At 44.6% G+C, this 16,154-nt stretch overlaps 1 protein-coding gene across 4 annotated transcripts in view; it reads left to right on the forward strand.

Annotated features, from left to right (window-relative positions):
• SSTR5 (somatostatin receptor 5) overlaps nucleotides 1–14,793 on the forward strand; it is a 112,838-nt gene extending 98,045 nt beyond the window's left edge. For all 4 annotated transcript variants that reach the window (XM_088464948.1, XM_088464946.1, XM_088464949.1 and 1 more), the window contains one exon: nucleotides 11,782–14,793. In XM_088464948.1, coding sequence (XP_088321074.1) covers nucleotides 11,838–12,947 — 1,110 coding nt within the window. In that variant the 5' untranslated portion in view covers nucleotides 11,782–11,837 and the 3' untranslated portion in view covers nucleotides 12,948–14,793. The remainder of the gene's footprint in view (nucleotides 1–11,781) is intronic.
• The last annotated feature ends 1,361 nt before the right edge of the window (nucleotides 14,794–16,154 follow it).

The following is a 16,154-nucleotide window of genomic DNA, read 5'->3' on the forward strand; positions in this document are numbered from 1 at the left end:
GTGCACAGTTTCAGCTCAGAGTCAGGTCCTATGTGTCTGATTAGTATATTCTGAGGTACATGCCAAATTCCCTGTCCTTGGAAACAGTCAATAAAATCAGTTTGCATTTAAATTTTTTGGTTTTATGGATTCTTCAATAATGCCTCCGCCCATACTTGCCTACCCTCCCGATTCGGCCGGGAGCCTCCCAAAAATCGGGAACAGCTCCCGGCCCCCTCGGAAAGGCAGGCAAGCCTTCCCGTGAATAACAGTTAAACCCCCGCAGCAGGGGGGGCCGGTCATTTTGTCCCCGCCCCCTGCTTCACAGCACCTGTATTATTGGCATTTGTGTAGCGGGGGCGGGGACAGAATGATGCAATTGTTTGGCCCCACCCCACCACACCCACAAATGCCAGACACCCGCCCGGCCATGCCCTCCTTGTACTGGCCACGCCTCCCTGCCCTGCCGATCTGGCTGCTCCCTCCCGGAAGGAGCAGCCAGAAAGTCGGCAAGTATGCCTCCGCCCCCTCCAGCAGCCTAAACCTAAACCGTCCCCTACCGCAACCTAACCTCAACTTTTTATTAGTATTATTATTATTATCGTTTATTTATATGGCGCCACAAGTGTTCCGCAGCGCCTTACAAAGTACATAAACAAATAGATTGATTTACAGTGACTTACAGTACAGTACAATACATTACAGGACATGGATAATATACATTGCTACAGTCACGACCATAACACCCAGATAAGCAACAATGCAAAGCAATCAAGTGTTAGGTGCCCTGGTAGAGAGTAAGAAGTAGATGAAGGTATAGTAAGGAGATGCACAAGAGGGTAGAGGGCCCTGCTCATAGGAGCTTACATTCTAAGGGGGAGGGACAGACAGACAGGGGTGAAACAGATGGGGTAGGCAGCAGTAGCTGGCTGGCAACTTTTAGCCTGGGGGGCAAATGCATGCAGGCGGCCCTGGCAGAGGAGTAGCGTGTAGCCAGGGTGCCCGAAGAACGTGCGTGCTACGGCACCGCCCCCACTCAAGTGTTTCAGGGAGGAGGCGGGTCCATATGGGATTAATGTAAGGTAAAAATAAAGATTAGGGGCAGCCCCCTGTCGTAGTGCCCATATGCAGTGCCACAGGAGATAACACCCTTATGCAGGCCTCCAGTAGTGCCCCCAGTAGTGATCCCCCCCTATGCAGTGCCCCTTGTGCCCCCAGTAGTGGTCCCCTTGTTCAGTGCCCCTTGTGCCCCCCGTAGTAAGCCCCTTATATAGTGCCCCCAATAGTGGTACCCCCTATGCAGTGCCCCCAGTAGCAGTCCACCCCCCCATGCAGTGCCCACAATAGTGGTAACCCTTATGCAATGTCCCTTAAATAGTGGCCCCAGTTGTAGTCTCACCCCTATGCAGTACCCCCAGTATTGCCCTTTATATAGAGCCCCCAGCAGTGGTCCCTCGCAGTGCCCCTAGTAGTAGTCCCCTCCCCCCTATGCAGTGCCCCTAGTAGTAGTCCCCTCCCCTTGTAGTGCCCCCAGTAGTAGCCCCCCTTTGTAGTGCCCCCAGTAGTAGTAGTAGTCCCCCCTTGTAGTTCCCCCAATAGTAGTAGTCCCCCCCTTGTAGTGCCCCCAGTAGTAGTAGTCCCCCCCTTGTAGTGCCCCCAGTAGTAGTAGTCCCCCCCCTGGTAGTGCCCCCAGTAGTAATCCACCCCCCTGGTAGTGCCCCCAGTAGTAATCCCCCCCCTGGTAGTGCCACCATAGAAATCCCCCCCTGGTAGTGCCCCCAGTAGTAATCCCCCCCTGGTAGTGCCACCATAGTAATCCCCCCTGGTAGTGCCCCCAGTAGCGAGAGAGAGACTTAATAAAAAAATAAAAAAACACTTACCTGAAACTCCCGCTCCTGGTCCCGACGCTTCCACCGGCTCCTCTGGCCGCTTTGCATTATGGGAGAGACGTCGTCATGATGACGGCTCTCCCATTACCCACTGCGGGAGCCGGAAGATGGCTCCCGCAGTGGGAGCAGCGGCAGCCGATGAGAGTCTGACAGACTCTCAGCGGCTGCTGATTACAGCAAACACACAGCTGCCGGCTCCGGCGGCTGTGTGTTTGTGCTGTGTAGCGCTGACCGAACTCCGTCCGGTCAGTGCTATACACGCGGTGCAGTCTGTGTCACAGTGACACAGACTGCACCGGCCCATGGCCCGCATGACGCTGAGGCCCGGGGGGCACATGGCACCCTGCCCCCCGGCCCAGCCCGCCACTGGTAAGCAGGAAGAGAGGAGTACTGTACTCTTAGTGCTTAACCCTAACCCTAATACTCACCGTCTGTCTTTATTGTGATTGTCAGGAATCTGGATCCTGCCTACAGTCCATCTCCACTGGGCTACACCAACTTATCACTACATGCAGAGCACAGTGACTAGAGGGCACAGTAGGGAAGGGAAATAACTTATCATTGGTACAGGGGCCCATTTATCATACCGTATGTATGATAAATGGGCTGTGATCCCTCCATTGCCACTGGCAGTCGCCTCCCCCATAGGTTTCTATGGGGGAAACGATGCTGCCAAATTTACCAATATCCGGAATGCGATGCATTCCAGATATTGGCCCCGGCAGCTAACGCCATCTGAAGGTGGCGTTAGCCACTGTAGCCTATGGGCAACACTGCGCACTACTAGCCGGTGGAGGTATCCGCCGGAACCCTCCCCGGCTATGGCGGATGTGCATGTGCAGTCCACGGGACTGCACATGCGCACCACCCCCTGCAGTGGCCGGCTGCTCTCCGGAGACATCGCAGGGAAAGGAGCCGTGTCCCTGCATGTCCCGGATGATAAATCCGGCCGAAGAGATCGCTTTTCACAAAGCGATCGGGGGCGTTACTGGCATGCCCTGATCGCTTTGCAAAAGCGATCCTTGATAAATGGGCCCCACAATAAGAAGACGTGTACGAGGAGTAGTGCAGACCAGACTGTGACGAATCCCCGGATCACACATAATCGGTTGGCAGGACCCACTGTGAGCCATGTGTCAGGTCAGAGACATTTGGTAGCAGCTATAACAATAGACTGTAACAGTCTCACACTGAGAGAAATCAGACTCCTTTATCTTATTGTCCACTCGTGTTGCTATGTGACCGATGTCAGAGCAATGTATATGAAAAGACCGCTGATCCCAGTCAATAGGATGTAAAACTCTAAAACAGCATGCTCTGAAAATAACTGTCAGGGCATGCTGAGACTTGTAGTTTCACAGCGCCTAGAAGTACCACAGCTTATCCAACACTGATCTACAGTAAGACTCAGACAATGAAAGTATTGATTTATAGTTCTAACCCTGCTGTTTACACAGGGACTTTCACAATATTGAGAGCTCCCGCAACCCGCTCTTTCCTTATAGGAAGGAGTCCCTGGCCGTGAAAAGGGATCTTTTTGGACGCCGAGGCTCTTGTGCTCATACGTGACCTGTAGGTCACACAGGCGCGCCAGTAACACTTCTCCGAAAGGAGCAGTGAAAAGTTATAGTGAGACAGCTGATTTTCGGATCAGCCGTATCCGCGCCTGAGCAATGATGAATTGTTTGGCGCTCGCGCCGTGAAAAAATGTTCAGTATTCGGACCCCGATAATTAACATGATGAATAGAGCCCTGGGCGCTTTTCTTGCAACCCGCCATGTTGCTTCCCAGTTGCCACCTAGGAACACATAATATAATTCAAATATCCTGCGTCCAAATCGCGACTGTATCTCTGTATGAACACGCATGCGCAAAAGAGAGAACATTGGCCGTTTGTGCGAATAATGAATATCGCCATCCACCTCCGAAGTATTCCCTGTGTCTGATAAATTGAATTGTGTGCACATTGTGTAACCTCCAGATGTCACTGTAACAGTTGTCTACAGAAAGCATTTGCCAACATCTCGACCTCTCCATCTGCAGCACAGAAAAACAGGAGGCCTTACTGTATTTAGGGCTCATTCACCAATGTTATACTTATGCAGAAAATTTGCGTGAACCCAATCAGAAATACATTTTTATCTGTTTGGTGAAGGCTAGGCGATAAAAGCAAGCGTCTGATTGGTTGCTTTTTTTATTTAAAATTGCACAAAAAAAAATGAAAGTCTGTACAGTTTCTTGTGCTGTACAGTAGACAGGTTCAGATATTGGTGAATGCTGCTGATTACTGTGAGCCGTATAACATTTCTGCATACAGTATTTGGTGACGGTTGAGGTAATGTACCAGTGTACCACACATAAATGTCCAATATTCTAATCACTGTGAAAATAATAAAGTGTCTGAAACATTGAAGCAGTTGTGCAGAAATCTCTCCTGGATTCTCCTGAACTTCGGGGAGCTCTCCTGGAAGAGTGAACAAGCCTCTCGGATGCTGCCTATTTTCCCAGTACACTGGGTGGTCCGATTCATGATGCCGTGATTATGCAATTAGTGCTGTGATGCCCCCGTATCTCCTAATTCTACATTGTCTCAGGGATATTCTGGGGAGGAAGATTCACAATTAGGCAAGTGCACCACTAATACTCAACTAAAAGGTAAATGTTCTGTGCTTAATAATTCAATTCACAGGTCTGATAAACAGCTCTTCAGCACCACGTATTATCCAACAAATTCACTACTATTGTGTTCTCAGAAACATGTCTGTTATTTCAATGTACTCAGAAATATTCCTCATCTGCCACCTTACCAAGAAAGTACAGTATCTCATAATAGACATACTGTACAGTTATTGCCTTGGGAGAGACAATAAACCTACATACAGTATGGGAATCTGGGTTGGGTACAGCATCCCAGAGGTCAGGACACTGGCGGTCAGAATACCAACCCAACTAGATAAGTTTTCTAACCCCTCCCTCTCCCCCTAACCCTCCCCCCTCCGCAGCCTAACCCTGATCCTCCCCAATCATAGCCTAACCCTAACCCTTCCCCCGCAACCTAATCCTAACCCTCCCCCCAGCAACCTAACCCTAACCCTCCCTCCTCCGCAGCCTAACCCTGATCATCCCCAATCATAGCCTAACCCTAACCCTTTCCCCGCAGCCTAACTTTAACCCTCCCCCCGCAGCCTAACTTTAACCCTCCCCCCACAGTCTAACCCCAACCCTCCCCCCACAGCCTAACCTAATCCTCCCCATTCTGCAGCCTAACCCTAACACTCCCCATTCTGCAGCTTAAGCCTAACCCTCCCACACGCAGCCTAAACATAGCCCTCTCCCCTGCAGCCTAACCCTAACCCTCCCCCTGCAGCATAACCCTAACCCTCCCCTTGCATAGGCAAACGCAGGGGGGTGTCCGGTTGCCTGGAAACCCCCTCCCCAGCCCACACCATGATGACCACAATAAAAATAGCATATAATACTGCTTATTTTTAAGATCTTCTCAATGTCACAAATGAAATAATTAGCAGCACCTGTTGATCTTTTAAAATGTGTGAGCCAGTAAATGAATACATTTGTGCACCTACTAGGAGATCTGGAAAACACTGTTAGGGGTGCACTAAAATAAACCATCTATAGTATAAATTATTAATACTCTTTAACAATACACTATTACAAGTTGTACATATATATCCAGAGCAGTGCAAGGTTCTTTTGGTGCTCCCCCAGACTCCCGAACTTGCTCAAATGATCTGCAATGGAGCCCACATTTGAAATAAAAACATTCAAGCCCTACTTCCGGTTATAATGGCACAGTGTGATCGTTGGTCATGTTCATGTCAGAATTACTACATACACTATACTTCGTATCACATATATTATAGCTGGTTAAGTGCTGATTTTAGAGCAAGTGTGGCCAGTCCATATAGAGGCCATCTCTTCATGGACTGGCCACACTTGTTCTAAAATGAAGCATTTGGAAACCCCCCTCTAGAAATCCTACATTTGCCTTATTGCCTAACCCTAAACCTCCTAATCCTCTCCCTAACCCTAATACTTGCCATCAAGATTGCGGCGGTCGGGATTCTGGCAGCGGGATTCCAACTGCTGTCGGGATTCCGGCGCCAGTATTCTGAGCACCAGAATCCCTACTGCCAGGATTGTAACTACATCCCGGGAATCACCCAAAACAACTTGTGTATTCCAACTAAATAAAAGATCCATGTACATGAATGAATGTAAAATAAGGAACATTTATTGAACCTGGTGCCTGGGAAACTGTGAGAAAAGAGGGTGTAATGCATGAGGACCAATCAGATGTTGGCTTTTTTTTTTTTATTTAACTAAAAAGTATGATTGAACCAGATTGGTTACAATGGGTTACAGAACCTTGTATCGCTGCTAATTGTTTTTCAGTTTTTTTTTTGTTTTGTAAATATCCCCCAATGAATTTCTATATTGAATAAAGATGTACTGTATTCCCTTACCTGACTATGCATACGATTCAGCAGGTCTCTCTGTTACATTGGGGTTATTGATGCGAGGAAGGCGAATTGAGTAAACAGATGTTGTGTTTTATGATAAGCCAGGCCTGCGCACAGGATTATGAATTTTCTCACTGCAGGGAGAGTATAAGAGGCAATCTGGGTGTCCTTGACGTATTAGAACATGTTGGAGTAATTGAGGTTTTATAAGCAAACTTTGCTCAGAATACCGTCTACCCTCTTGTCAAGATGTTACTGCCTAGATCTGCAATGTACTGTAAATAATAATATTTTCTGCCAGAATTGGTTAAACACAAAATAATTTGTTCTGTGATAAAAATGTGTCATATTGGATAAGGTAAAACCTATTAAACATATATTTCTTACATTATTTTTTTCTTTTTTACATAAACTTCTAGGGCAGATTATAAAATAATGTTTGACATTACTGTTTTTCCTTGGATGGTTTCCTCAGTCTGCTATACATTATTTATAATTCTGCAGGGCTTGACTACAGCTGTAACCACAGTCATGTGGCACATAATGTTAGTGAGCAGAGAGGCTTTGAAACAACCCTCTGAGCCTAATCTGTTCTGTGTACTGAAAAAAACTCCACATACAGTAGCATGCGGAAAGCCAGGATCCTGTGTAACTAAATGCCATATTGGCATACTTTCCTACTCTTCTGGACGTTGCAGGAGGCTCACAAATATTGGGGCAGTCCCCTTCACCCCCTGAAGAGTGTACGGATCTCCCGCAACACACCCACCTCCTAGTGAAGTGGGCAGGATATGTAGATAATTGCCGGGAATCACTGCTCCGTATGGAAGGTTCGGGGCTAAATGACGCAGATCTGCATAGTTTAGCCCCGCCCCTCCTCACGGTTCCACAATTTGCGGCAGTTTGCCATGACGGAGACAGGGCCTAATGACATAGGAGCCCGAAAACCCCAAAAATTGCCAGCTGCATCTCCTCTCCTGGCTTCTCCCAGAGAGGAGATTTAAAAGTAGGCAAGTATGCACATTGGTCTCTCATCAAGAGAGATTTTGAAAAGGATACACTATAATTTGTAGGAGGACATCTAACAATAATGCTTCAAATGGATTTAACTTTATATTTAAAAAAATAAAAAAGGCTAAATGGGCAGTTCACAGTTAAGTAAAGTAGTTCAAACAAAGCACAGAAAGACAGCTTTTTAATGCGATGTTAAAACTACTATCAGTCGGGTGCTGCAGTATTTATATTACCCACAAGCTGCACACAGTTGTAGCAAGGTGGCCGTTTGCAAACTGAACCATTAGCTCCTGAATACAGATTCATTAGAAGGTCACTGGTTCTACGTCCTGATATAATCGTCAGTAGACAATGATTCTATTTTGGTGCACAGGTTAACTGTTTGCAATAAACTTGATGTTTTTTTTAAATACTATGCAATCTACATGCACACCAGAGATTTTATATCCATGCAAGCAGCACGGTTGGTGCAATGGTTAGCATTATTGTCTCACAGCACTGAGGTCTTGGGTTCGATTCTCACCAAGGACCAAACGGTGTGGAGTTTGTATGTTTCCCCGTGTTTGCATGGGTTTCCATCTGGTGCGCTGGTTTCCATCAACAATAAAAAAAAAATTAAAAAAAACATGCTGGTAATTGGATTCTGACAAAAAAATTAACCCTAGATTAGGGATGGCCATCACTGGGTTAACCACTGATGGTGCCATTTGAAGTTTACATCAATTAAATTAAACCTTCGATGGAAACCATCAATGGCCATCCCTGCAGAGGGGAGCAGCAGGCCAATCAGGAAAGGGGGTGGGTCTGCTGAGAAAAAAAACTTCACTACTTGACAGCCATCAATGGCTATACCCTAAAGCAGTGATTCCCAAACTCAGGGCCTGATTCAGAGCCGGACGCTATTTGCGGTCGTTCATTCAGAAAAAAGGGGGTGGCTATTCAAATGAACCGTTCGCTCTTTGCAGTCTGTTCACGCCTCTATGTCTGAACGAGCGAACAAAACTTGCGGTTGTTTTTTGGATAACTACGCCCCCTGGCCCTCGCATCCTACGTCATGTCCGCTATTTATTAGATTAATCGAGTACATCGACCAGCGTATGAACTGCTCGCTATTCTTGTGGTTGGTTTTTCCTACCACAATCTTGCGAGCAGTTCTGACTATAAAATAACCCAGTGACGTGGTCAATGACGCTGCTGTATTAATTATGCACACCCATAAAACGCCCGTTTTGACCTTTAAGCACGTCTGCGTTCTGATCTCCACTCCCCGTTTTCAAGCACCTTCCCCTGTTACCACCCACATACGCCTCCTCCTGTCACTCATATTAGCAGGCATTCGCTATTTAGCGAACAAACGATTTTCGTCCGCACTGACTGGTTCGCGCATGCGTATTACGATCCGTACGCATGTGCAGTTGGGCAAACATCGCTCGGAACGAACGAGCGCCCGCTTACGAGCGGCTCTGAATCAGGCCCTCAGTCCTCAAGGCACACCAACAGTCCTGGTTTTAGTGACATCCATGCTTAAGCACATTAAATAAAAATAAATGAGGTACTAATTAAGTCACCTGTGCTTAAGTATGACTATCCTTAAAACCTGGACTGTTAGTGTGCCTTGAGGACCGTGGTTGGGAACCCCTACCCTAAAGTGTGTGTGGTTGAAAATATAGATTGTAAGCTCCACTGGAGCAAAGATTAATGTGAATGGCCAAATATTATCTGCAAAGTGCTGAGGAGATGTGTACACTATATAAGTAATGCCGCGTACACACTAGACTATAAAAGAGAACGATATGAAGGATAACGATATTGTGTATTGTCTAGTGTGTATGGTCCTAAAGACCAACGATGGGTCATTAACAATATGCCCAGTCGGCTGTCCATGCAGCCCAATCTGGGAATATTATGAGCGATGCCAGCATGGCCAACCCGCCGTCATTCGTTGCTGGTCGGCATCAGCAAGTGTGTATACACTTGCCGATGTTGGCACCCCTGCTGGGCCCGCTGCTGGCGGTGTCGTTGCATACACACATCGTCTAGTGTGTATGCGGCTTAACTGTCGATAAATAACACTGGTCTGCATTTTACATTTCCTTTTACTGAGGTCAAGGTGATCGGTTATACTTACTTAGTGGATGGTGAATTCAAAAATATAACCCATTTAGCCCAATCAGGTTTTTTGCTCTCTCAAGTTTAAAAAAGTTCATATTTCAATAACTTCAATAAATAAAGTTATATTAAATAAATTATATCATACTTTGAAAATTATATTGTTTTTTGTCTCAAAGCAGACTTACATTTGCATCAAATGTACAGTATATATATGAAATGGTACAAGACATTGGAGTGATGGAAAAGAGGTACCTAGGCCGCTGGGATGTGAATATGCTCAGTGGCAAATGCAGGATTTCTAGAGGGGGGTTTCCAAATCCTTGATTTTAGAGTGAGTGTGGCCAGGCCATGAAGAGGGTATAATTATCACTTATTCTGCTTTAATATGTTACATACAAAGTATATTGTGTTGCATAATTCCAGCATATACAGGACCAGCGATCATAGTACGCCATTAGATACAGAAGTAGGTCCATCCTGTCTGAGCTGAATGTTTCTAAAGTATGTCACATGTGGGCACCATTCCTGAGCATTGGAACAAGTCCGGGAGTCAGAGGGAGCAGCAGAAGAACTTAGCACTCCCCTGGACATATATGTACATATCGGTCTCCTTATGTACTGGATAGTGTATTATTATACAGTATTAATAATTAACCCTATTGATGGTCTATAGCAGTGCCAGGGCCGAAACTAGGATATCTGTCACCCGATGCAAGGCAGTAATTTTGCGCCCCCTTCCTTCCCGTACCTGGATTTTGTCCTTGCTCCTCCATAAGGCAGTGTACTAGTCAGACGTCCCTGGTGTAGTGATTAACATTATTCCACACATCATAATGCCCATTACACATTATGCCACACACTGTAATACCTATTACCAAAGTACCACTTAAATATTTGCCCGACACCATTTTATGCCCCACAGTAAGGCTTTTAAATACTTTAAAATTACCTGCTCGTTGTCAGGGGCTTTATGCTCGTTGCCAGGTGGTTTCATGCTCATTGCCAGGGGGTTTCATGCTCTTTGCCAGGGGGTTTCACGCTCATAGCCAGGGGGTTTCACGCTCATTGCCAGGGTGTTTCACAGGAGAAGATGCAGCTTTCTGCATCTTCTCCTGGTAGCGCCAGCGTTCCCGGCACTTCCGGGAATGCTATGTGCATTGCGCTAGCCTAACAGACACTAGAGGTCCAGTAGGACCTCTAGCATCTGTCTTCTCCTCGGCGGTGGCCATTTTTGGATGGCCGATTTCAGCAGAGCCCATGCGGATGGAGTCGTCCGCATGGAATTTGCAGCCCCCAAGTCACTGTGCGCTACAAGACTGCGCGGGGTGTGCAGGGGTTAAGTCAGCCTTTTTTCACCCCCTGCATTCTGGCACCCGGTGCACGTGCACCTTTAGCCCAACCCCTAGTTGCGGCCCTGGCAGTGCACCACTAGCAGTGCATGTTTTCCACATCTCCTAGTTGGTGCACAGGTGTATTTATTACTGGCTGACACATTTTAAAAGATCCACAGGTGGTGCTAATTTGTGATACTGAGAAGAACATGCAGCGCTAGTAATATTCTATTATTTTACTATTTCTATTGTGGTCATGGTTTGTGCTGGGGAGGGGGGTTTCCAGGCAGATGGAAACCCCCCCTGCGTTTGCCTATGATGCTAGCGTACTATTGCTGGTGCCTCAAGAGAGATGTACCAGGTGCAAAACACACACAAAAGTCTTTGAAAATATCCTTTCGTCCAGAATAACTGTATTTGTGTACCATTTCATATATATACTGTACAATTGATGCAAATGTAACTCTGCTTTGAAACAATAAACATAATTTCCAACTTATTTACAAAATGTGAACTTTTTTTAAACTTGAGACCTGACCTGATTGAGCAAAATGAGTTGAGTTTTTTTGAATTCCCCATCCACTAATTATAAAACATCACCTAAAAAAACCTTAACCTCATGAAATGACGCAGACCAGTGTAATAAATAGAAATATAGAGCTACCATCATTAATAATGTAATACACTGTAGGTCTACCAGCAGTCTGGCTACAATTATGAAGTTATGAAGGATTTCCCCCCTCTTAAAGGAATATGAATTATGTTTTTCCCGTTCCTTTAGATTTGCTATAGGGACTTTGAAGTTGTCCGACCGGTTGTATTTATTAAAAATGCTATTTTTTTTAGCCAATATAATTACAATATGTAACGAATGTCATCTTGTTGAGTTATCATTTTGGTAATCTTGCGTGCATCTAATAGTTTTATATCAATTCAACCAATAACCAGTGTTTTGTGCCCTTTTTTGTCTTTCAGTGAAAGTTAGGACTCTGATCTTATTGCCCTGAGGGAGATTAAGTCGTAACAAAAAAATGGAAGCCATTTCTCTTCCAATGGCGTCTCTCCTAGAGCCTGGGACAAGGGAGCCCAATTTCACGGCATTCAAAAATTTCACTGAGAACAGTACAGAGGTGGAGCCTTCAATGTCAGGGATGAGCTCCGTAGTCATTCCTTTTATTTATTTGTTGGTATGTGCCATCGGACTCAGTGGAAATACCCTAGTAATTTATGTTGTCCTCCGTTATGCCAAGATGAAGACAGTCACCAACATCTACATCCTGAATTTGGCGGTTGCAGATGTTCTCTTTATGTTGGGTCTGCCCTTTCTTGCCACCCAAAATGCACTCTCGTATTGGCCTTTTGGCACTTTTCTCTGCAGGCTGGTGATGACAGTGGATGGTATAAACCAATTCACCAGCATCTTCTGCCTAACTGTGATGAGCATCGACCGTTACTTGGCTGTGGTGCACCCAATCAAGTCAACCAAGTGGAGGAGACCTCGGGTGGCAAAGCTAATCAGTGCCACTGTTTGGACTTTTTCATTTCTCGTTGTTCTCCCAGTCATCATCTTCTCAGACATCCAGCAAGACTTCCTCACTTGCAACATAAACTGGCCAGATCCAATCAATATTTGGTCTACTGCATTCATTATCTACACATCAGTGTTGGGGTTCTTTGGACCTCTGCTGGTGATTTGCCTCTGCTATCTTTTAATTGTCATTAAGGTGAAATCATCTGGTCTTCGTGTTGGATCCACTAGGCGTCGGAAATCAGAACGTAAAGTCACCAGAATGGTGGTCATCATAGTGGCTGTCTTCGTGTTTTGTTGGCTCCCATTCTACATCCTCAACATAGTAAACTTAACGTTTATTGTGCCGAATGAACCAGCTTATGTTGGCGTGTACTTCTTTGTGGTTGTCCTGTCCTACGCCAACAGCTGCGCTAACCCAATCCTCTACGGCTTCCTGTCAGACAATTTCAAGCAGAGCTTTCAGAAGGTTCTCTGCCTTCGCAAAAGCAACGGCATCAAAGACGCTGACCTGACCGAAAACAGGCAGGAGAAAAGCAGCCGCATTCAGGAAACCATGCTCTCATCGCGTAACTCGGAAGTCAATGGGCACATGCAAACAAGCAAGGTCTGAAACACGACCCCTGTTCCTGCCGAGTATGTAAATATTGACAGAGCACTCAAGGCAAATGGCTATGGCTTATCGTGGATTGGAAACGAGACTCAATGCGATGAGGGAGAGGGGGGGGGTCCTGAACTAAATCAATTTAAAGATGACCGTGCTCCTATCAATAAATACGACTGAGTCACATATAAATGAACTCTGACTGCAGTATTTATGGAAAAGTCATCTCTGATTCCTTCAGTTGATAATGACGTCCCCGTCTCACATCCTGAGCATTACCCTGTCCGATCCACCCCTCACATCCCTCCACAGAACAATGCACTGTGAAAGTCACTGAAAAACACTTGGTAGTCAGTTCACGTGAGGCTATTTTTGTCTGCAATTACAGCTGTGAAACAACATGTCTGGTCCATGGACAGATTTAAAACACCCGTGAAGTGGATCCAGCATTGTAATGTAAACACACATCACATTTCCATACTAATATGTGCTATGTATGGCTGAATGTTGCTGGGACTTAATCACTATTCATGCCAGAGGGACAGGTAATGGACAAAGACAAATGCTATGTACTGAGATATTGAAAGTTACCATCATTCTCGTTTTACACAGGAGATCCCCAGGGCTCTCTATCACTAGTTCTCTTATCGAGAAACAATAGACGTTTGTTTGTTTTTTTCAACATGACGCACATCTACGAAATATATTCTGGTTCTGTTTATCACATTTTAGTTAAAAAATTTTTTAACTTTTGAACAATATTTTGCCTTTATATCGTCATGGATATTGTCAATTTATTATCTCTTATAAAATGATATTATAATGGTATGTATGTACAGGTATGGGACCTATTATTCGGAATGCTGGTATTTGCTTTGTAATCAGAAACCTCATGCATTGGAGTATTATTTATGTCTTTCACCCCACTAGCCTTATATTCCCCTTCTAGTTAGGTTATTCCACAGCGACTATAAGCAGAGGCATTTGACGACCATGGGGTAAATTTACTAAAAGTCGATTTTGGTTCCATTCAAAATCAACCATAATAGAACCAACATCCCCACAAAATCGACCACAGTGTTTCTATTCAAAACAGATCATTTACTAACAGTCGATTTTGGGTTCCATTCTGATTTTGATGGTGCATTGGTTTCTATAATTAAAGTTCTATTTGAAGTTCTAAATGTGTTCTATTCACAAAAATCGACCCAACATTGACACCCAAAATGAAAAAGTATTCCTATTGGCCAAAACATGTCACATGCTCTGTATTGCCCACAAACATCTTCATCAAAGTGCTAATTTGCATATCCACTATTTTTAAAATCATTGCTATGCTTTTAAATGCCTGATATGTACAGTATACAGCCAGATTGCCCCACATGCTTCTCTTCCATGTTTTTTTCCATCATATTGAGTTTTCAGACAATTCTACATTATTTCAAATCAAATAGAACTATTTCTGATGGTTCTATTAAATATGTCGATTTTGGGTTGACTTGATGGCTATGGGGAAGTACTGATGGTCTATTTGAAGTTCTATTTGTGTGTGGAGTCGAATTTCTGGGGATTTTGAGTCAGTTTTGTCTTTAGTAAATACCTGATTGTTAAAAAAAAAAAAAAAAAAATCACCTCAAAACCTCAAAATCGCCACTAATTAGAATGGAACTGAAATTCGACCCTTAGTGAATTTACCCCCATATCTTTGTTCCATGACATCATAGAGCAGCAGCAAATGATTTACTTCCATTCTCTCTGGTTCAAATTTCCTTGATAAGAGTTTCCAGATAAGAGATCCCATATGTGTATTATAAGTAAACACATGAAATAAATGGCATATACTCCCGATATTGTATTTAAGTGAAGTGTGGTATTATTTTTTATTAACGGTTAGTAACGTTCTACATTCCATGACCTCAGTGGTACTGCGTCATCAATGCTTGCGCAAGGGTTCTTGTCGTCTACAATAACCTTAGCAGAGACATGAAGTGGGGAATGAAAACGCGGTTGGGAAGAGGACAATGAGCCCCAGGATGGAGGGTGTAAAGAAAGGGACATGGTCAACGTTACTCCCCTGCACGGGTGTAACCTAGTGTGCACAGGTAAATATTTGTCTATATATTTGTTTGGATTTAGAGAAAGCCCGTACTTCTCGATCCACAGGCAATATTATAGCGCCACCCAGTGGCTATAGTACAAAATGGTAGAATGTTTTATTACCTTGCTCAGCAATATCTTTTGAACAAAGCATAAAGACATAGGAGTACCTATGTTTTACTCAGCAAGGGGAGATGCAGAAAATACTCATTTACTATTTAAAACAAGTTGTGTTTCATGCCTTTGACTTGGGAAAAACAGCAGAGAGAGCAAACATGATGAAAGAACATTAATGGAATGTTAACACCCATACCAGCAGTAACCCTTTGTGAACACCAGGTGGTGCTGCCGAGCCGTTCCACTCAGCATATATTGTTGTTGTTGTATGGAAGTTTGTAGACGATTCTAGGGTACAGTTCATATATATATATATATATACGGTATGTGTATATATAATATGTGTGCCATTCATACAGTATATCAAAGAGGTGGCGGGGCGTCTGTCAAAAAGTGCCCTCTTATTGCTAGGGCACATAGGAGACCTACATTACTTTTTGCTGATTGACCACCCGGGAACCCAAAGAACCATCTTCTGTGTAGTCCTCTGAAAACCAATGGCCACGCAAGACAACACGATGGATATCTATGCACCGGTTTCACCCAGCGCAGCAGGATGTAGATAGAATGTAGATGGTCACTAAGAGATTAATCTGAAGATTTTTATCAGAAGGCTGTGTCCATGGAAGCAATGTCCTCTATGGATACCAAACTTGCTGTCTGTAAGTCTAATGAAATACATTGCAGGGGACCAATAGGAGGCTCACATGTAAAAAATAGGGCGGCCAATAACTGTTAAGAGGCTATTAGAATATTTTGTCATCATTCATCATATTGACATTGATAGCGTTGGCATCAGAATTTTGGCATGGTCTTAACGTCGGCATGCTTGGCATGTCAACATTGACCACGACAACAGTTTTCATGTAGACACTGAAGAAATTAATTAGAATGTCGACAATATGTCCCTGGTGGTCTAATGGTGACTTACCTGGTACGGCGGGTCTAGTGGGTCCATCGGTGAACATCAGTAGTAGCGATGAGCGGTTCGATTTTGGGTCT

The sequence above is a fragment of the Taudactylus pleione genome, unplaced genomic scaffold (assembly GCF_031769625.1).
Source record: "Taudactylus pleione unplaced genomic scaffold, aTauple2 ptg000061l, whole genome shotgun sequence".
Taxonomy (NCBI): domain Eukaryota; kingdom Metazoa; phylum Chordata; class Amphibia; order Anura; family Myobatrachidae; genus Taudactylus; species Taudactylus pleione.